The sequence below is a fragment of the Pteropus medius genome, unplaced genomic scaffold (genome assembly GCF_902729225.1).
Source record: "Pteropus medius unplaced genomic scaffold, Ma_sr-lr_union100, whole genome shotgun sequence".
Lineage (NCBI taxonomy): Eukaryota > Metazoa > Chordata > Mammalia > Chiroptera > Pteropodidae > Pteropus > Pteropus medius.
In genome coordinates this window covers 34014931-34038072 of record NW_024340696.1, presented here as the reverse complement: position 1 = coordinate 34038072, position 23142 = coordinate 34014931, and the positions used below count along the sequence as shown (strand labels likewise).

Sequence of the window (23142 nt, the reverse complement as noted above, 5' to 3'; positions counted from 1 at the left end):
ATACCCAAAAACTTCTCTGGTGCTATTATTTACAAACACATATCATTTAGGACTGTTGTATCATTTAGGACTGTCAATTCTTTGTCCACAATCTAGATATAGTATTTCTTTTCTTTTACCTTTTTTTTTTTTTTGGAAGTCAGAGAAAGCACAGATTAGCTATACTACTTCAAAGAAGAAAAATAAAGAAAATATCAAAACCCAAATGAAGCAGTCCGTTTCTTTTAGTACTCTACAACTCGAGTATGATCACAAGCTAAAGTAGAGCTATTTCTAGGTGTCTTGCTGTTATATTTTGTTTTTGGGGTTTTGGTCATTATTGTAAATGATATATATAGTTCCTTTTAATCCAAACATGACGACTCTTCCTTTCTCAAGGCTAATACCTTTTCTTCCTTTTATCCTTTTATTCTTATGTACCATAGGAGCTTCATTTTATTGTTTTCATGGATAGCATGAGAAACCGTTAGATCAAGTAATAATACATTAGATTACTGGTTTAGGCAACAACTATCTTTACAAACAAACTTGCTGAGCTCAGAATGAAGAACAAAATATATATATTCATATTCTTAGGCTCCTTACCACAATAATCTTAACCAAGGAACTCTGCTTTTGAGGGAGAAAAAAAGAAGAGAGTTTAGACTGCAATGCTCAGATTAGGGTCATGAAGGACTTCACTAGGGCCTAAGCAGGTCACTAAGCAACTCTTGACTCTGGTCTCACATTGCCATCTCTGAGAAGATGATCAGCATCCATTATAGTTCTTACTTATTTATATACTGTCTGTAGGTCTTAAATTATTGCTTAATTACAAAATACTGTAGACCTTAAGAAGGGGCTTCATTTATGTTGAAGTCTTCTACCAAAGTCAGCACTTATAATTTATTTTCTTTATATAATTGTCTTTCTAAAACAAACAGTTTGCAGCAAAAAGTAGAAAGATGCCTTGAAGATGGAATCCGCCTTCCTATGTTAGATGCAAAACAGCTTCAGAATGAAAATGATAACCTGAGAGAACAAAATGAGAATGCTAGTAAGGTCAGTACATACCTTCGATAATAAATGTGAAATATATACTATGTGGATATGTGTGTATAGATATATAATTTATTGTTATTTGATTCATATTTTGCTAATTAATAGCTTATGAAATTTTTAATTTGAATGTTTTTATTTGGCAAGAAAATAGCAATTTAAATAAATTTAAATAAATGCCAAACCAAGGAAATTATATTAACAAAAACAATAGGATATCTTTTTACTTTCTAAAATATTCCAAGTCTGTTTCAAAGTTATTTTTATATATTGCATTAGTTAGAGAACATTTTTATCAAATAGAGGAAGACTTTTGCAGTTTTATATGTGTGTGTAATATTTAAAGCCTACTTGGTATGAATATTTTTATTTAAAAAAATTACACCCTGTTTTTTAAAAATTAAATTCATGATTCCCTATTATTTTGTTTTCTTGAAATATTGGTGCTTTTAAAAACCAATGGGAAAAATAATTTGGTTCAGACTGATATATTTCCTCTGTTTTAGATCATAGACAGCCAACAAGATGAGATTGACAGAATGATTTTAGAAATTCAGGTAAGGATTGTTTTGTGTTTATTTTAAGTTAGCTCTATGCCAATTTACTCTTAATGGTTATGTAACCTAAAAATAATAAAGCATGTATATATTTGTTTGAAAAGATTAGTAGTACTTAAGGTGAAGTTACAAATTCTTTAATATTAATCTTTCAGTTTTTTAAAATGTAAATTCAGTAAATCAGTTCTTTAAAAAATTATGAAGATTGTTTTCTGTTCCTTGCTTGTCATCTCTTTAATTGGTTGTAGTCTGTTGCTACCACTGAGAACACATTTGATTAAGATGTAATTAAAGACAATAGACTGTTTATAGTCTATTATGACTACAAGAACCCTCTCCCTCATAATACTATATATTATACTTTCTGTATTATCAAAGTATAACACTTTGTTTACATATTGTGTCTTTATCTCCTACTTAGTTTCTTGAGAGTAGAGTCTGTGGTAGAGTATATGCATATCCAGAGTTTAGAATGTCTAACACATATTACATAATCCAAAATTTGTGAATTAAATGGATTTTTATTCTCTTACTGCATTATCATATTTACTGAGTACTTCTATGTGTGCCAGGCACTGTTCTTTGCACTGGGGATTTATCAGTGAACAAAACAAGTTAGTTCCTGGCCATTCTAGTGGGGTGAGATGGAGAAAATGGAAATATAATATCAAGTAGTGATACCTGTTATTAAAAAAAAAGATTAGGGTAGAGGGCAATGACAATGTTGCATTACATACAGTGATCTTGAAGTTTTTTCTGAGGAAATGATATTTAAATAGAGATCTGAATAAGGATAACAAGGAAAAAGCATTCTAGGCAGAGAGAGCAACCAAAGCCCTGAATGCGCCTGCTGTGCTCCAGGACCTGCAAGAAGGCTGCTAGTCTGGAGTGCAGTGATTGTAGAGTGGTGAGAGGTGCCATTGGAAAACAGCTTGGAGCCAGATCGCAGTGGGGGTCTGTGTCTTTGTGTGATGGAAAGCCATTGGACAAATGTGCTGAATAAGTATGTTTATACCTCCTAATTCTAGCATTTCTTGTGGTAATAAAAAAAGGAGAAGGTAAATGCTATAGGTGTCAGAATTATCGCCAGTCTGCTTTCATTGTCTTTTGGCCATATTAAGTGATTTGTCAATTTAATCAAACACTAGTCCAATTCAACAATGTGTGGGTCTGTTGGATTGATTCACAGAGAGTATATGCTTTAATTTGTATTCCTACAGACATAACTTCAGTTGTTCTGTAAGCCATTTGAATCACAAGATAGTTAGGTGTCCTTAGCCATTATTATTTGACTTATAGATCATAGTGAAAGGAATTTTTATTTTACTTGGTAACATATTCTGAGAAGTAAATCTAGTAAAAGTTATCTCTATCCATATTAAAGACACTCACCATTGTCCTTTGGTATTGAAATTTTAATGGATAAGACTTGTAAGATTTTGTTTATCACATGCTGTCTCTCACATTATATTCAGGATATATTTGTATTAGTTGAAATGTGCATTTTTCCCATTTGTGGAGGCATCTTAGTGCAAATTATCTTTATACATTAACCAAGTTTTTTAGTCACATTTAGATATGTCATGACCTTATATGTACAAGAATATGTAATTATATGCCTTTTTATTTTTTGATCTTAAAATGCTTGAATAAACATTCTTTTATTTCTTTAAACTAGAGAATGGAAGGTCAAATAAGATGCATTTATTTCCAAATATTTAGGCTTAGACAATACATTATACTCACTATTCTATTGTCTTCTGAAGCAATGGCGCTTATGCTCTAGCTCTCCTATTCTCCTCCCTCTCTCTCCCCCTTCCCTTCTCTCTCTCCTCTTAGCCATTCTGGCCATGTAGGTCTATAGATCATATAGTTTGCTCACAGAGACAGATAACAAATGTTTATAGCTGTCTAACTTAGCTATATTTTTCAAGATGATATTTGAACATAAAATTATAGATGATGACAAATATGCCTCAGACAGAAAAATTTTCACTTAACGTTACCTGTTTAAACTTGTTATTTTTTGACCCCTCACAGCTGAAAAAGCTAAGTTTGTTTGTTATTTGGTGGTTTGTGATGAATATAAAAGGTGTATACTCTATAAAAACCTGAAAATATTGCCTATTCTAAAAAAAAAAAAAATGAATAGTAATTATTTTGCTAGCATTGGAAACCACAGAGAGAATCCTAAAGAGAACACTTTGGGTTGAAAAAGTATTCTTGTTGCTTTGTACTACAGTTAACAGGCATATGATCAAATTGATACACATAATTGAAACAGTTCCTTTCAACTACCAGTTCTTTAAAGCTGCCTAGGATTTTTCCATCTGCTTCCATAGAGAGAGGCCAGCTTTTCACCTGTGTAGATTATGATGTCCTTCTTATATGCTATAGCTGTTTTTAATTTCTTCAAATTACTTTATATAGCCAAAATAACAAAATTCTTTATAATTAAGGATAGCAGAGAGCTTACCAACCATTTTTTTAACAGAAATTATGCATTTTAGCTCTCAGTATAGTATTAAATTTATTGTAAAATTTCACTGCCATTATAGTTTGCATGTTCTTTGTTCCTCCATAGTGCTGGGAAGTTGTTTCGTTTTAGAGTGTTTAATAGGCAAAAGCAAACGGTATTATTAAAATTTCATGTTTTACTGCTTCTTTGTGTCTCTGCAAACTATTGAAGAGACCAAATTTATTATAAGTTTATCTGGCTAATTTGTAGTATTGCATTGCCTTGGGTACAAGCAAGTTATTCTTGCAGTTTAAATTTTGTGAGAAAACAGAAAAATGAAATCCCTTGCCATGTTCATTTTATGTCCAATTTATAGGAGATAAAAATAAGACAGTTACACAGTGAAATGCTATATTTAAAATACAGCTATAGTTTACTACCTTGCACCAGAACTCGAATAGTACTTCATGTAAAAGTGTATGCCGATTTTGAATTTGAGTTCAGTGCTATAAAAATACAGTTATATCTACTGTTTGGTTCAGCTGTCAAGATGGTATTGTTAACTGGCATGAAAACCTTGTTTTGTCATTCATCCTTTAGAAATATTGCCTTTCCTTACATCCATGGAACCAATATAGTGAAACTGACTTCTTCTCCTGCAGGTTTTTCTTCTGTCGGTATACAATATAAAAAGACATTTTGCAGTAGAACGTTCCCCATCATTTCCATAAAGTGGCTTCAGTCAGAATGTGAATGAGTTCTTCATTGGGCATTATCTTCCTTCCTATTTATTTCTCAAAAGCACATTTCATCTGTATAAGCCTGTCTTCAGTGAACTGTTATCATTGTAATCTTTCAGCTGAGGAAATATAGAGTAAAAAGTTTGTTAACTTGTTTTCTCTAACATCTTAAAATGTTTCCTCATTGAAAGGACTTATGTATTTAAAATGGCCTTTCTGAATTAATAGCTATATATGAATGATCATACTATCACAAAAGACAGAATGATGCATTAAAGGTCATTAAGACTCTTCACTCTCAAAGGAATGTTGAAAACACCAATCTCAAAACTGTGACAGTCTGTCCTATTTATAACACTTCAAAAGAAGATGTTTCCACAGCCTCAGGAGATTTTATTCCAATTTCTAGCAAATCTTTCTTAATGCCTTCATCTAGCAAGTTTCCTCAATAGAAATGGAGGGAAAAAGGATCATAAGCCAATAAGAATGTCTTATAGGTATACTATAACTTTTCTTTAACGTAAATAAATGTAATTGATTTAATGCTTCCCATTATTACTCTTGTTTTTATGTTATCCTAGTTTTGTGGTGTTCTGGCATGAAATTTTTCTTCCAAAATCTAATTTTTAAGGTTTTATCTACATGAAATTGCTTTATAATGCATGAAAAACTAAATATATTCTTACCAGAAATCAGGACTAATTTTTGAAAAACCTAGCAGCCAAAAAATGTATTCTATTAAAGGAAAAGTAGCTTTTTAAAAAATAAGCTTTCTCTACAATTCGTACTTATAAAGAGAACAATCTTTAATGTACACGTATGCATGTTTTATGGACATTATAGTTGTTGCTTAATTAAAATGTTAGAAAAAAATATGTAAGAGATGGATAACTATTGAAAAAAATCAGTTCTTTGTGTCTGAGGTAGGGAGTTGCAGGAATGGAGTCAGCTCACTTGAATACATGAATAATATTCTTGAGCTTCTGTTATTAGTGGTCACCAAACCTGTATGGATGGTCAAATTATGTGGGGTGTTTTAAAAATAATAGATTTCTGGGCCCCATTATGAACCTAATGAATCAGTATCTCCAAGGTGAAGCTTGAAATATGTATTATTAACAAGTTCCACAGGCAGTTCTTATAGCCTGGCAGTCATCCTAGTCCTAGTACCTTTAGGAAGTGTTGTAACCGCCCTTAGTGTGCTCATTGGACCAAAAGTGGGAATTGACTTGGAAGACTAAGATTTAAGTTAAAGGAAAAAAAACGTTTAGTTTTGAGACACCTAGGTGTGTTCTTGACAAATTTAAATTGTTTTGGTAGCTCTTATAAGCCTAAGAGCAGAACAGAAGCTGGAGGAAAAGGAACCCAGACAGGTTGTTTTTTCTTTATATTGTGCTGATTTTTTAATAACAGCTTTATTGAAATATAATTCACATACTTTACAATTCACCCATGTAAAGTGATTCAGTAATTTTTAATATATTCAACATGTGGATATATGGAGCCAAGACTATAGTCAATTTTAAAATATTTTTATCACCTTGAAAAAAAACCCTTTTAGTTGTCTCCTTTAAATCCCATCTCCTCCCCAGTCATAAGCAATCACTAATTTTTCTGTCTTTATAGAGTTACCTATTCTAGACATTTCATATAAATGTAATATGTGATCTTTTATGACTCTTCCTTTGACCACACCAGCTCTGAAGCTCCATTAATTGCCTGCTGATCACTCTGTTGTTTTCATTGCTAGCCCATGGCATAAATTGTTTCACAGACTGATCCATTCCTGCTCCTTTGAAGGAATAATAGTTCCTTAGGTTAATGTTTGAGATTTGTTCTGTTCTCAGGAGTGCTCTTCCTAGCTGTCTTTTTCACGGTTTCTCTCTGGGAATCTAGCCAGCTTGTAGCGTAGCCTATACCTCTAATGAATATAACAGTATTCTCCCAACTGCCTTTCACCATGGCCTCCATTGTATTTGAAATTGCCCTTAGGCTTGCACTTCACACTCTGTAGCAAATGAATTCATTTCCTTAGGGAGACATTCAGAGACATTCTGTGGCCTGCTTCTCCCCAGGAAAAATCTCTGAGCCAGGTTCTTGTCCGTGTGAACAAAATCAGCCTTCTCTCTGAGTGACTCTCTCTAGGAGGTAAGCACTCAGCAAACGAGGGGTGGAGGCAGTAGCTCTGAGTGTCTGCTTGTCTCTCTCTGTGGAACCCCTGCCCCAGAAGCCAAAGCAAGGACAATCAGCGCCCCAGTATTCTCAATGGTACTCAGCCTAAGGTAAAGCCTCCATCCCATGAGGGGGAGCCCCCACCTTTTGCGGTACTTGCCTGGAAGTTAGCCTCAGCTATGAGTAGCTGAGGGCAGGATGAGAGATGCTGATGTCCTGCCACTACTGGGAAGTAATTCTCTCACTGGGAACTGGGGGTAGAGGGAGCCCTATGTTACTGGCTGTCCCAGTCTGAAGTGGAATTTCCATCTTGCTGAAATGAGAGAGTATTGGGATGGAGTGGATTTTGTTTCACATATCACAGTCTTATGCTATCCTTATAGAGTTTTGGTAGATTTTCTTGAATATATATGTTTCTTCATTTGCTATATGCCCCAGGACCATTTCCAGAAACTTTAAATGTCTATTTTTAAATAATTTTCAATAGAGAGCAAGTCCGAGGAGCTCCTCATGTCATCATGCTGGAAGCAGAACTCTCAGGCAGATTGTTTTTTAACGTTATATCTGGTAGGAGGATGATAGTTAAGAAAGGAAATTAAGCTGTACAAATAGGACTACTTATGACTCATGAGATTTGTGAATAGGCAGACACCTAAGGGATTGTCTGCATACACACTGCATAATTTTCACAGTACTTTACAGGGCTGGAAATTCTTTTTGATGAATTTAAAGCCTGGAAAGGTTGAATAACTTATCTGTGATTGCATAGCATATAAGCTGTAGACTCAGAACCTAGTTTTATCTGACTCTAAAATCTTATGCTGTTACCATTAACTCTACTTTCTCTTTTTTCCCCACAGTTGTTTGTTATTGAGATATAATTGACATATGACATTATATTAGTTTTAAGTATAAAACATAATGATTTGTTATTTTTATATATTGTTAAATGATCACCACAATAACTCTAGTTTACATTCATCACCACATAGTTACAGATTTTTTTCTTATGAGGAGAACTTTTAAAATTTACTTTTAGCAACTTTCAAATATACAATACAATATTATTAACTATAGTCACCATGTTTTACATTATATCCCCAGGACTTATTTTATGACTTGAAGTTTATACTTCTTATACCCTTCACCAATTTCACACACACATTACCTGCACACCCACCCCCTGCCGCCCTCTGCCTCTGGCAACCAGTCTGTTCGCTGGTATCTGGGATAAGTATCTCACTTAGCAAAATGCCCTCTAGGTCTATCTATGCTGTCAAAAATGGCAAGCTTTCTTTTTTTTATGGCTGAATAATATTCCATTTTAGATATACTATATTATCTATTCATCCATCATGGACACTTAGGTTGTTTTCATGTCTTCACTGTTGTAAATAATGCTGCAGTGAACTTGGAGGTACATATATCATTTTGGGATACTGTTTTTGTTTCCTTCGGGTAAATAGAAAAGGAATTATTAGATCATATGATAGTTCAATTTTTAATTTTTTGAGGAACCTCCATATTGTTTTCAATAGTGGCTGCACTAATTTACATTTCTACCAACAGAGCACATGGATTCCCTTTTCTCCACATCCCTGCCAACATTTATTATCTCTTATCTTTTTGATATTAGCCATCCTAACAGATATGAAGTGATAATCTCATTGTGGTTTTTGGTTTGCTTTTCCAGTGATTCGGGATGTTGAGCATCTTTTTGTGTATCTGTTGACCATCTTTATGTTGTTTTTGAAAAATGTTTATTCATAACCTCGGCTCATTTTTTCATCAAATTGTTTAGCTATTTTTGCTTTTGTTGGTTTCTATGCATTAGATAAAAGAGCCACCTCTCCCAGTCTTAAAAGAATGGCCTCATATAGTAGATAAACTTTCTTTTGACTAGTTTTTTTTAAAGGTGTTGAGAGAAAATATTAAATATCATTCAGAGAATGCATTCTTCCTTATTAATGCTTTCTAGATACCATTATTATCTTACCTTGTTAAGTATACATGCTGCTTATTAATTGCTATTTCTTAAGATAGTAACACTATTACCTTACCTTTTATGTGTAGATACATACACTATTGCAAAAATAGTGTGCTCGTGTTAATCAAATCATAGCAATGTTAAATATTTACAAATTTCAACCAAAAAAATCTCAGAGGAACTTGCTTTTTAAGGTTTTTTTGTTGTTGTTGTCTGATTTATTTAACTAGACACAATAAATTAAAAACCTGTAGCATAAATCCTATTATAATAAAAATAGGTAAGTGAGTAGACTAGTATATAAAAATTAGACAAAATTTTCCATTTTATAACTTAGGGATAAGTTTAGTTTCATTTGTGATGTTTATGTTAAGGATCATTTTAAAGATGTAAATTATTTTTGAAAATATTGTATCATATTTCAAAAAGGGGGGTTTCTTTCCTTCCATTCTCTATCTGTGCTTCTCATGGCTTTAAATATAATATGTATGCTTACTACATCCTAATTTTTATCTCCAGCTAAAAATTCTCCCCTTACCTTACAATTTGTGTATCCGATTGCCTACTTGACATCACCATTTGACATAACTGAATTTCTTATTTCCCTCAACTGAAAAATAATAAACCCTGCTATACCTTCCATATTTACCATCATGATTAATGGCAAATCTGACCTTCCATTTGCTCAGTCTGAAAACCTTAGACTTATCCTTGACTTCTCCCCCACTTCACATTTGGGAGCAAATCCCATTACTTTCCAAATATATCTAGCTTCTGGGTCCCTTCTCCCAACATCTATTGTTGTCACCCTTGTCCAAGCCATCTTCATTCTTTATCTGGAGTATTTCTTCCTGCTTCCACCCTTGCTTGCCTACGGTCTGTTCTCATCAACCCGAGTGACTTATAAACAGAAGCAGATCACATTATATTTTTCCCCAAATTCTTCACTGGTTCCTCATTTTCTCCACAGTAAAAATCAGAGTTATTCCATTGGCTTACAAGGCCTTACACAATCTGTTCCCCACACTGCCTTCCTCTCTGACTTTATCTTTTACTATTTTTTTGCCACCCTGACTCTCTTTTCTCAAACACAGAAGACACTGTCTGCCTCAGAACCTTTGCACTGACTGAAATATACTCTCTGGATAGCCATGAGACTGTCTTTTACCTACTTCAAACCTTTGCTCAGTTGTCACCTTTTCCATGAACCCTTACTCTACCTCATTTGAGATTTCAACCCCCTCTCATGAGCTCTGTTTGTTCTCCAAGCACTGTTAAATTCTGATGTATAATACTATGTAACTTATATATTTATTATGTTTATTTTCTTTGGTCTTTTTCCTCCTAGCAAAAGTTATACAGGTTCCAAGAGTTTTCAGTATTTTATTCACTGATATATCATTCAGTGCACAGATAGTGCTTGGCTATAATTTTTGTAGACTGAATGAATGCATGTTTGTGAACTGTGTTTGTGAAACTCCTGTATGGCATGTGTGTTTGCATATATTTCTCCGTGTGTGTGTGTGTTTATAGTAAAACTGCTAACATATGTTTTTTAAAAATATTTCTTCTAAAATTGTGTTTGTGGAGTATATAGAATTTTTATTAAGGCACATCCGGTTTTCCTTTATTTGAGCTATTTGTGTATGGGGCAAAGGGTTAAAATTTACATAAAACAATAAATGTGCTTAAAACCATTTTCAACTTTAAGAATGATTATGATAAATACCTATAAGTTAGTAACTTAGAATTAAAAAATTATTAAACTGGAAATTTTAAGAGAAATTGTAGAAATTAAAAACTTGAAAATTTAAGTTTTTAATTTCAGTAATCCCATTCTAAGCTTAGTAGAAATTTTTCTTTCTCCCCTTTTTCCTTAAACTTTAACCATATGCTTTTTTATACAATTTAGGATAGAGAATTAATTAATCTTTTAGGTGAAATGTTATTATCAGACAGCTATAGCACTCATACCTAGTATTATCCTAGAAATTGTAGAGCATTTGGTTTTTTTAGGATAAGCATATCTGTGAATTCTTTCCCCTACTAAAGGGCTGCTTGATAAATGCCCTTAAACTTAACCAACATAACATGCTAAGCTTGATATATTTACAAATTCAGTTTTCCTTCTTATGACAAACAGCACTATTGCCAGACATTTCTGATTTATTCTGACGGAGAATATTTCTTCACTGATTAAAATTTAGTCTTACATAGGAACATGCTAATTAGAATAGCTAATTATTAGTCACAGTCAACATGACTTTGAATTGGTAAAAATATAAAACACTGTAATCTTTTAAAGAATTATATTACAGCATTATGAAAATACCTTTTGGGTTCAGTTTTCATTGTTAAAATGTGAGATTTAGAGTAGTTTATCTGTGGTGCCTTTTTTTTTTTTTAACAATTCTAATAACATAGTCACAAATCTTAAACAAATTTAGGATGAATTCTGAATGATAGCCCAATATTCTTGTCATGACAGTAAGCATTGATCTTTAGCTAGGTAAATATATCCCCATATATCATTCAATCAAATATGATTTGATTCAATCAAATGGAGTTACAAAGGAATTTCAGTATCCAAAGATACAGTACTGAGAGCCCATGTAACTTAGTGCTGTGAGATTCATTTTTGTGAAATATAAAACAAATTTTCCCTAGAAGGAAGTGTAGTTACTATAGAGCTTAATTCTTTTGTATTCAACTTTTGAGTTAAAAAATGTAATTTAGCAAATCAAAGTAAAAAGCAACAAGGTTGAATATTTGTTGTTGAGAACTGTTTTATACATACAGAGTCTTACCTCAACTTATGGTGACAGTTATCCTCTTATTCCATCCAGAGATAACATGAGGGGGAAAAAAACTTAATAGTGGATCGTGTGCTATTTAGGTGGTCAGTATTCTGAAGTATTTTCAGAATTGAGACTAAATACAGTCCTGAGGGGAAAAAAATGAAATCATTTTTCTAGTCATATGTTTATTGATCTTGTAGTTTAACAAGAAGAAAGATGTTGATAGAAACACCTAGAAATCACTGGTAACTACAGGGTTTATGGCAAGTTTTTTCTTTGGTGTGTAGCTGAAAATCAGACGTAAGCTGAAATGACTTAGGTACTCTTAAAATATCCTATATGCTACTTTGGCATTCTCAAGATTTTCTTACAATAGTATTGTGTCTGGGTAATTTGTAATAATATAATGGAGTTAAGAGATTAGTTTATCAAAGTCCTATAATAGGTCTTAGCCCTGAATTTAACATTTTAGTCACTTAGAATACTATACACTGATAAAGGAATATTTAGCTGTGTTTCAAATGATAGAAAATAGGGATGGTTTTATGGTCTTAAGATTTTATTATCTTGTATGTTATTAATCATAAGAAAAATGTTTTTAAAAAGTCTAGATTTGCTAATACACTCCCAACATGTAAACAAAAATTAATTAATAAAATTCCTGTTTGTAATACAGCATGAAACAGCAACTTTAGATTTAACATGTTTTACCTAGCTTAAAAACTTTCTTGGTAAAGATAGTTATTAGGATTTTTTTCTTCTTTGTAGTCATATATTCTAGAAGTAATGCGGGTGTGGGTTGATTTAAACATGAACACTTCATCTTCTAAGGGGCTGGGGAGGTTAAATCTAAAGTATTCAAAGCCAGTATTCCTGGTTACCTACCTGATTGCATTTTGTTTTCAGCATTGACATGGTTTACTTCGCAATTCTCTTTATTCTAGTCTATGCAAGGGAAACTGTCTAAAGAAAAACTGACCACTCAAAAGATGATGGAAGAGCTGGAAAAGAAAGAAAGAAACCTACAGCGATTAACAGAAACATTGCTTGACGTGAGTAAAAGAAATTCAAATTACTTTCAAAGGATGATCTAGTACCTATTTAAGTTAAAGCAAATGCTTATTTTGTACATTTTCATATAACATTTTTAATTGAAGACTTGATTTTGATGTGCCAGTTAATTAAATCCATTAGATTTATTACTAAAATTATAATAAAGACAAATATATTTTTTTATATGTTAGAATACAATTTCATAAACTCTACTACAGCAAAATCAAATGTTAGATAGAGATTAGGTACCAAAACCATTGAATGAGGCATAAATTGAATATAATTACCCTTGAAAATACTTAAGGAAGGTGCAGAGTTGACACGGTCTTTGGGGTCGATCACACTTTCTTCATTTAATTGTGAGATGAAATACTTGGCTTGCATTTAAGGACTTGTTATACAAATAATACTGTTGTTTTTTTTTTTTTAACTGTCTTAATGCCATTTTGCCTCTTAAATACTTCAGAATGCATTTCCAAAAATTAGGGACATTTTCCTACATAACCATGTCATCGTTATCATTTCCAATAAGAATAATATTCCTTGATATTTGATAATAACCTAGTGTATATTAAAAATTCCCCCCTTCACAAATCTTTTTTGTAGTGACTTGAAACCAGAATTCATTAAGGACCATGAGTTGTATTTCATTTTGTATTGTAATCTAAGATCCCCATCTTCTCCTATATGTTAGTGACTTGTCAGACCTTCTAGATTTGTCTGATTGTTTCCTCCTGGTGTCATTTATCTTGTTCTCTACCCGTTCTATTTCTTGTAAGCTAGAAGTTAGAGCTAAAGATATCATAAGATTCAGGTCAAACATTTTTTGACATGAGTACTTTGTAGGTGTTCTTCACACCATCAAATTATATATGTTTGGTTATCCCACTGTAAGTGACATAAATACGGACCTCACTGGCTTAAGGTGGTAACAGACTGATATATTTTTCATTGTAATTTTAGAGCCTCTGCAAACAGCAGGTAATCTGTGGAGTGATAGTTGAGCAACTGTTGAATGACTATGCAGTTTACTCTAGCACCTTTTCTCTTGAGGGTTTGAATACCTGCCAGTGAGCATTGTCTGAATCATTAAATGATTGAAAGAATGGTATCTTTTTCTAATTACATCATTATTCTTACATTTACCAGCTGATATTCATTTATTTAAAAAACATATATTTTCCTCATCAGCATAGGCTATTTGGTTATTCTGAAATGCAGTCCTAACTGGGAAGCTAGTTAAACTTGCCTTTCATTAGCAGTTTTCAGGATGAGGAATAGATGGTGACAATTTTGGGGATGAAGTGAGGATAACTTTCAAGATGTAATAAATCATGAATTCACATCGATGCTTCCAGTTCAGATTTAACAATTCAGAGTTGTTCAGGGTATTTTTTTTTCCTCTTTTGATTGTTTACTTGTATCTCTTTTTCCCTTACACTGAAAATTTTGATTACTATTAACATAACATGTATACTTTTTTTTTCAATATACAAAAAATAGTCTCAAAGTAACTAAATCACTATTGCTGCTAACTACGGGATGAAGTTTAAAGTTTTATTGTAGTTCTTTTTATTCTTAGGATAAATCTTGTTATAGAAAAATACATACTCAACCAAGATACTCATTATGCGTGAGCATTGGACACTCCTAGAAACTAAGACTATTTGGATTTATGTTTTCTCTCTCAGATTTACTGTATATGTAATGGTACAGATGGTACAGAAGAACCATTTCTACTATTTAAATTGTTCTCTTTTTTTTTTCCTATTGTATGTATGCAGTTAAATTTGGTTAATATGCATGTAATATAATTCTACTACAGACTTGGGGAAAAATATTAACCTGTATGGCTTTTGAGTACCTTTCCTGTGTTCTGACCACCAGATTTTTGTTTTCTTTATCCATTGCAGAACCAAAGACAAACAGAAGAGACATGCTCTTTATTGGATCAGGGCCAGGAAGCAGACCAATCCAGGCAGCAAACAGTTCTTTCCAAAAGGCCACTATTTGATTTGAGTGTGATTGATCAGCTGTTCAAGGAAATGTCCTATTGTTTGTTTGACTTGAAGGCATTGTGTAGTATCCTTAATCAGCGTGCTCAGGGCAAGGAGCCTAATCTTTCATTATTACTGGGAATCAGATGTAAGTGGCTAATGACTTGTTCTTACAGTATTAACAATTAGAAACTTGTCTTCATGAATCAGGAACATCTTACTGTGTTTTCCCTATTTAGTTTTAATTTCCTCAGATTTATAAATCTCTTTCCTACTTAGATTTATAAATCTCTGAATCAGTCTGGGTCTACATATTGTTATTACTTCATTGCTAGAACTTACTTCATACTTATAGAAGTGAGCAGGGTCATAGTTGGTATGGAATGCCACTTACTAGAATGCCTGCAGATCTACCTGTGTGGATGAGCTATGCTGAATCTGTTATTATGTGACTGGAGTGATAATAGTTAGGTGTGATTTCCTGATTACTCTTCTAAATATAAAAATTCTATTTGCTTTCATGTGGTGATTGTATAAATGAATGACCCAGCCATCTGTCCACTGGTAAAATATTGGAGAAATAACACTCACTTGCTTTCCTATGTAGTGTATGTTCTGTGGCAGTTGCTTAATGTTAATGCCAGTGCTGTCACATGAACCAATTTCCGTGGCCTACAGATCTGTTGCTCTTGTCATGCATACCTGCTGGCTTTGTCCCTTTTAATGTCACACTCACCCATTTTGCCTTAGTTTTACCTGCACATAGTCATAAGAGCTGCTGCAGGAATATCCTGATGTCCCTTTCTTTCTGTGCTACTGTTGCAGGAACATTCATCTCTGCATATGGCTCTAAATTATTATAATATTGACATGTTGGTTCTTGAGTTAGGAGATATGATTGAAGTAAGACCATAAGCTTTATACACCTACTTGTTATCTTGAGTAATTACCTAAAAATATAGTAAATATGTGACTGGAATAGTTTTTTTTATTGCAAATTTTCACATTTGTAGATGAGAAAATCAATATTATTATCTCATTAACTCTCAGTTTGTGTATCCAACTCCAGAAATTAAATTTAATATATAATATACTAAACTAAAGTATGAAGTACAAATGCTATAATTTTTTTTTTTTTTTTTTTTGAGTGGGGACTAGTTTCGTTTTCAGTTTTATCAAAAAGAGTCCACCATCTTGCATCATAATAGTTGTTTTGGCAAACCAAATACACAGGGCTCTTGATCAAAGTGTATCACTTGTTAATGAAACACTTAACTGTGCTCAGAGATGTTTGCAGAATTCCCCCCTCCACTTTATAGATGTTCCTTCACAAATATGATTGTGGGTGTGCAAAAAACACTTTAAAGTTTAAGTGTATTCACTCAGTCAGTACATATTTGTTAAATGTCTTCTGTAAGCCACACATTAAGGTGCTAATGTTGCAGATAATTTGAACAGAGCCCTTGTTCACACATTAACCAAATTATTAGAGCATTGCGATAAGTACTGTAATTGAGATGTGGACAGAGACTATAGCAGCACAAGGGAAAAAGAAAACAAATCCACTTGGCAAGGGCTGTGAAGGCTCCATGGAGTTGCTGGTGTTGGCTTCAATCTTAGAGGAAGAGAAAGAAGTTTGCCAGGTGAATGAACATGGGGTGGTTTAGTAACAGTGATCTCTTTGAACAAGAAACAAAAGTTCACTCTCAGAAGACTCATTTTCTCTGCCATTTTCGTGATAGTCACTCTTTAAATTATTTTGTTACCTACATTTGCACTCTTTTATATAATATTTTGTTAACTTTTTCAGTAATAGGATGAGTGCTATTCTAATATGAAAAAAGGGAGATTTAAGAACTTTGCCGCATTTGCCTCTCAATATATACTCCTTTCAGTCCTTAAAGTTTAGCCCCAGAATTCTTGTCTTATAGTTTGGCATTGTAAAAATTAGACCAGCCAGCTAATTTGTCAAAAACCAGTGAATTCTTTTGAATCCTGTCTCATCACTCCATGGATTATCAGTTGATACTGTTCACCCATCCTTCTTAAAACTCTCTGCTACCATGGTTTCCATGGCAGCGCTCTCTAGGTTCGACTTCTGCCTTTATGACTGACTGCTCACAGTCTTCTACGGAATTCTCTGCCACTTAAATATTGGTATCCTCCAGAAACCTTTTGTTTTTGTTTTTTTGTTTCTCTTTTTATGTACTTTCTCTGAGTAATCTTATCCACATCCTGTTGTGTTCTGTTATTGCTGTAACTTTAACCCATACAGACATTTGTCTCTTATTTTGCCTAGAACGTTCCTTCTGGGTTCCCATTTATATTGACTTGTATATTAGAACCAGGTGTTTCATAGGCATCACAGACTCAACAAGTCCAAAACAGAACCTCTTTTTCTACCTTCCGTAAACCTACTCTTCCTCTCAGTGAGTAGCACCACCTATCACCCCAACCCAGGTTTTATCCTTTTCTATCTGCTGTGTGTCTCATGCCCAATCCCTGGCTCCTATGCAAGTTAATGATGATTGGGCTCTATCATTTCTATCAGTTCTTTTCTAATTCTAACATTTATTCCTACTATTACATCTCCATTGCACTGTTGCCTTAATTCAAGCTTTCCTCTGGACTAGTCTCTCTGTCAGCCATCTTGCCCTCCCCTCCCTGCCACCCCCTACTCTGTTTTTCACATTGCCAGAGTTGAAACTATGAATCATAGTTGTTGAAACTATGATTTCTGATTTCCTAATACATACACTTCCCTAAAGTAGAGATAGGTAGCTCACACCTGCCTCTCCAGCCTTATTTCTTGGCACGCTCCTCTTTCATAATTTGTGCTCTATCATTTTAGAGCTGGTTACCGATTTTCTTGAAGTTTCTCAAATTCTATCAGACTATTTGATCTTCTCCTTTTATACCTTCGTTCAGTCTGCTTTCTTGGCCCATCCACTAAACCTGTTCCCTCTCCACTTAGGCCTGGTTGTTCTCTTATGTCTCTGTAGCCTTTGTGTAGTAGTCAGTCATCAACAGTACCTGACTATGCTTACTTTTTTATGAAAGTGTATGTAAATTATTAAGAGTTAGCCACTGTCTCCATTATGTTTACTTACATTAACATCTAGCATAGTGCTTGGATTATGGCAGGTGTTCAATTAGCGTTTGTTAAAATAAGTTATCTGACTCTTTTGGCTCCAATAAGCTACCAGGGTCAATGAAGTTATAGTATAAAGAAAGATTTATTTTACAATCACTGGCTCCACCTGCTTTTATGTTGAGATATGCTGACAAAGAGAGGAACCTGGAGTAAGTAAAAGCTATCTATCTCAGGGCCTCATTCAGTTATTCAACCATTGAGCACCTAGCTATCAGCCTAATTCTCTCCCTTTCCCTCTCCCTCTCTCTCCTCTCTTCTCTCTCTCCCCTCCCCCATACACACACACATATATATGTGTATATATATACTTTATGTTTTCGTGTCAATAAACCCACTTTTCAGTCTATAAAAATATAAGGTATCACCTCTCACCACACAAATGATTTGTCAAATGGGAAGAACTAAGTGCTCTGGTTGAGCTCAAGTAAAGTTATTAGAGGATGTTCTTTTGTATTTTAGGAATATTGTCATCTGTCAAACCTGTTGAATTTCTATGTGTTACTATATGAATTTAATGCATTTTAATTAGCAAAATTTTAACAGGACCAGGTAGATAAGATCTATTTAATATTGAATGATGCATAATTTAAAACTGAGCCTAACTGGTATTCAGTGTACAGCATTATGTTACCAATGATAATTAAATTGAAAATCCTAAAATTGCCTTTGTCAAAAAAAACAAAAACAAAAACATGAGACTTTTTCTCTGTATTTTATTTCTGCAGCACTGAACTGTTCAGCTGAAGAGACTGAGAATGACCACAGCCCAGAAACACTCACTAAAAAACTGTCAGATGTATGCCAGTTACGGAGGGACATCGATGAGTTAAGGACTACAATATCAGACCGCTACGCTCAGGACATGGGAGACAACTGTATTACGCAGTAATCAAGTGTTGGTTCCACAGCAATAATGACCCCTTGTTAGATGCTGCTGTGTTACATTTCTTCATCTTTCTTTTTAGGAGCCATATCGGAAAGTTGCAAGTGACACATGACTTGTACATAGGATTTTTTTCTGTGGGTTTTGTTTTGTTTTTGGGGGAGGGAAAGGGATGTAAGGCGATCTGGAAGGGGCTTAGCTAATCAGGACAAAAATCAGATTACCATTTGAAGATGTGATAAAGTTTATAAGAAAAAGAAATTCTGTATTCTCAAACTACTGATTGTAGGACCAAGCTGTGAAGAGTGCCCTTCAGATAAAGAGGATAGGATTTCTTTTTATCCTGTTCTGTGTGTGTGCGCGCGCATGCGTGAGCACGCATTTGTGTTTATTTACAAAATTATAAGGATTTCTAGGGTCAAAACAAAGCTTCTGAGAAAGGCATATACTTTTTATTCTTATATTTTTTTTTTTTTTTTTTTTTTTTTTTTTCATGTAGAAGCTAGTATTGTACTTTTGGGTTTTCAAAGGCTGGCTAAACAAGAGTTCCAGCAGCAGGCAGTATTCTAGTAGGAGTGCACAAGGCAAAACCATTACATTTTGAACGACCAGTGTACTGAGATTATGCGGTTGTGGGTCGGGTTGGTGTTAGTACTGTAGATAGGTCAGCTATTTTTCCAGAGTGATTGTGGATTGCCTTAGAGGTGTGAAATTTTGATGTGATGATCTTTTTCACTAGCCTAGTAATTTATATATTACAAGGCAGTTAACATAATTTCAACTAATTTTAACACGTCTGTTGCTACTTAGAGTTTTTTTACTTACGTTTTACATGTATATATATATGTATATGTATTAATGTAAACAAAGCCATATATAATTCATGCAAACCTTCTAAGGCCTCCTTTCATTATTGTGAAAGAAAGATTAACAGAGTGACTCTGGAACAATAGCTTATTTATCAAAATCTCAATTGTTTACATTTTAACAGCTTTGTATCTGTTTTAAAGTTGAAACTACTTTAAGAAAAAGCCAACCTGTCTTCTTTATATCTGAATTATCACTAGCATAAAACAAAATCTAAATCAGGTGATATTTCAATTCTTTATATTAGGTAAAGTACATTAAAAACAGAATTTTTCATGGAACACAAACTTGGTTAGGTTAGGTTAGTTCTACTGGAGTACAAGATATCACTATGAAATGCAACCGAGTTTTAAGTAGACATCCAGTCATTAAACTTCCAAATGAGTATTTCCCTGTTTTAATTGGTGTTTTGGAAAGACTGCCTTCAGAGTATTCATTTTTAAGGTGATCATTTGTTTATAAATTGTACCCAAAAGCTAATATGAAGAATTTTGCCTCATGAAAGTATCTAAAAATAGCCCTTTACAATAAATTAGATAGTAACATCTAAAAGAGTTAGGCCACAGGTGCAGTACACGTTTTTATATCTCTTTGAATAAAGTCCCCTCCTCCCAGGCCCAGCCTCCACAATTTTAGAAATAAAAGCACCCTAAAATACAGTACTAGTGGACAAAAAAAAAATCACTGATTTGGGTCACTAAGTTCTTACTCTTAGGTTTTTAGTATATGTTTTGGGGTTTTATGGTTATTTTGTTTTAAACAGACTTGGTCATTTGTATTCATCTACTGTAGATATATTTTTGTTTTGTAGCTTTGTTGGGATAAAATATTTTGTTTTTAAAAGTAAGTGTTCTGAAAGTTACAGAATTTGGCTTAATTCACATATCTTAAGGTAAATTTTTTTAACTTAGTAGGAAATTAACAAACTACTGCTGATGTAGTTCAGTTTCCAAAATATATGCTCCATAAGAAAGGAAATTAAGATGTGATAGTTTAAGTACAACCTTGAATTACAAAATGTAATCTTTTGGGAGTTTGGAGTTTGTGAAGGGATCTAGATAATAAGTAGACAGCCTTGAAGGGTATTTTTGGGAAATCAAACTAGTAGTATTCAAATTCATCAATATTTAATTTTGAGTTTTATTTTTCGGAAAATTCTCTCCTAAGACAACCTCTGTGTTAGTTTGAAACAAATGAACTGAGGTATTCTTAGAAGTTATTACAGTGGTATAGATCTGAGATGAAAACTTAATTTTAAAGTAAATCTATTTGAAAATCTCCTTAGTTATGAAAACTTTTAAATTATTCTTTTGTGAATTAAATGCTTGTCTTCTAAGGAAGTTTCATAGGCAGTATTAATATTTATTATTAGTCTTCTGAGTTTTGACATTGAGCTTATTTTGTCTCTTATAATAAGAGACCTAGATTACCTGTGCAGATCAAAGGCACAATGGTTGTTTTTTCATTTGGTATCAGAAAAAAAGGATTTTACTTAAACTGTTAATAAATTTTCAGTGGCCTCTAATTTTAAAAAACTTAAGTATTGACTAGGTAAGTCATTCTTGAATTTTTCTTTTAATTAATGTAGTCCTTTCTTATATTTGAAATATGATTCAGTATTTAATGTTAACAGTATTATATTTCAGTGAAATTTATTTGGTTATAACAGTTTTTAAACTGAATCAGATTTTTTTTCAATAGCTTGTTAGAGACAATCTCAAGGGCTGGAAAGTGTTGCTAAAATGAATATTGTACGTTACTGACTTAATAAGCATATAAATTAATTTTGTCATAGTTGAATACTTAATCTCAGAGGATATTTTTAAAGGAACTACTTTATTTGGAAAACATTCTTTCATATCAGTAATAGTTCATTGAATAAATAGCAGCTGAGAACTTGGACTGTATTTTTAAATAATTCACCTCAGTCATACCTTTCATTTGGATTATTGACATTCTTTTGTGTAGATTTCTACCATTGTAGATATGTAATTATGGTAATAAGCAATTCTTAAAACCATGCTCACTCAGACCATATCATTTAAAACTGCCAGTAGCTATAGCTCTCAGAGCCAAAGTTACTTCATTTCATTTTCATTTTTAACAATTCTTTTCAATATTCACAAAACAAGAAAAACTATTAATTGTTTGGTATAAAGAGTATAATTTCCAATTCACCCCAAAATGCTGTGGTGTTATATTGCTGTATGATATAGTATTACACATTTAATCATGAAGGGGGAACGATTTTGGATTTTTGGATTTTTTTCTTATTTAAAGAAGTGTTGAGTATATTAAGAATGTAGTTTCAAATCCATAAGTCATTAACAACACCATTGGAGCTGCATACAGAGAGAACCTTTGTGCCTTTTTGCCTGCAGTAAGCATTCATTTCTGTTTAAATGAGTTATAAGAATGTTGATGATTATTGCACCTTGTTCTTCTGTAAATAGACTGATTAAGGATTTTTTTAAAGCAAGGCGCAGTTTTTCATTACTAGGTAGATAGATAGTAAACATGAGAGAAGGTATCAGATATATGTCTTTGGAGCCCAGCCTTTTCCCTGTGTAGCGAGCAGGAAACTCCTTTGGAATGTCATGTTTGTATATGTGTGTACATATATGTATAAATAGTTATTTAAATACATAAGCATAAAATTCAGCATCACATTGGTGTGATGACAAGATGCAGTAAGGTGCTAGGTGGTTACATTAAAAGCACAGAAGAGTGTGTAATCAGTCACTATGACTGGTGGTTTTTGTAAACTAGGTTCACTTTTTGAACCACCCAAAATACCTCGTGTAAATACAGCAGTCATGACTTAATCGAAATACAGTTATTGTAAAAAGAATGTGAAGCCACTGGTTGGCTTATGCCTTCTGATCTATCATTCTTGCCTCTTTTTTTGAAAAGAGGTGGTTTTTTTCTTTTTGTTTTTTAATGGGGTTTACAGCTAGAATTTTGAATGCCAAAGTTCTATTTATTAAGTTTAAAAAAGTTTTCAATGTTAATGGCTAAGTATTTTTCCACTGGACTTTGTTTGTTGATGTTGGAATTTGTATTTACAGAGAAATAAATTTTTTATAAAAAGATTTATGTCTTCTAACTACCTGATGTTAATATAAGAATGTATTTGAAATTTCAGACTCTCTTGAATTCTCAGTGACTTGACTTTTAGGTAAACGTGCTCGATAAGTACCCAAGAGAATCTTTGACTAGAACATGGAAACTTCTGCTTTCAGATTGTCTTACAGTTTCTTTTCAGTTACTAAAAAGCGTTTTCTCCTGGCCTTTCCATGAAGGGCACTGAGATTTTCTGACGGCAGCTGCCGTAAATACAAAGACATGCCTGTATCCTTTTAAACCTATAGTGCTATGTCCTTCCTTTGAATTTCTAAAATCCCTATTTATATCAAGAGTGTCCTTTCTACTTTTCTA

General features: G+C 33.1%; 1 protein-coding gene across 4 annotated transcripts in view; it reads left to right on the top strand.

Moving 5' to 3' along the window:
• Positions 1–22796, top strand: part of CEP85L (centrosomal protein 85L) — a 126327-nt gene extending 103531 nt beyond the window's left edge. For all 4 annotated transcript variants that reach the window (XM_039871218.1, XM_039871211.1, XM_039871201.1 and 1 more), the window contains 5 exons: positions 924–1041; positions 1545–1595; positions 12695–12802; positions 14717–14948; positions 18680–22796. In XM_039871218.1, coding sequence (XP_039727152.1) covers positions 924–1041; positions 1545–1595; positions 12695–12802; positions 14717–14948; positions 18680–18843 — 673 coding nt within the window. In that variant the 3' untranslated portion in view covers positions 18844–22796. The remainder of the gene's footprint in view (positions 1–923; positions 1042–1544; positions 1596–12694; positions 12803–14716; positions 14949–18679) is intronic.
• The last annotated feature ends 346 nt before the right edge of the window (positions 22797–23142 follow it).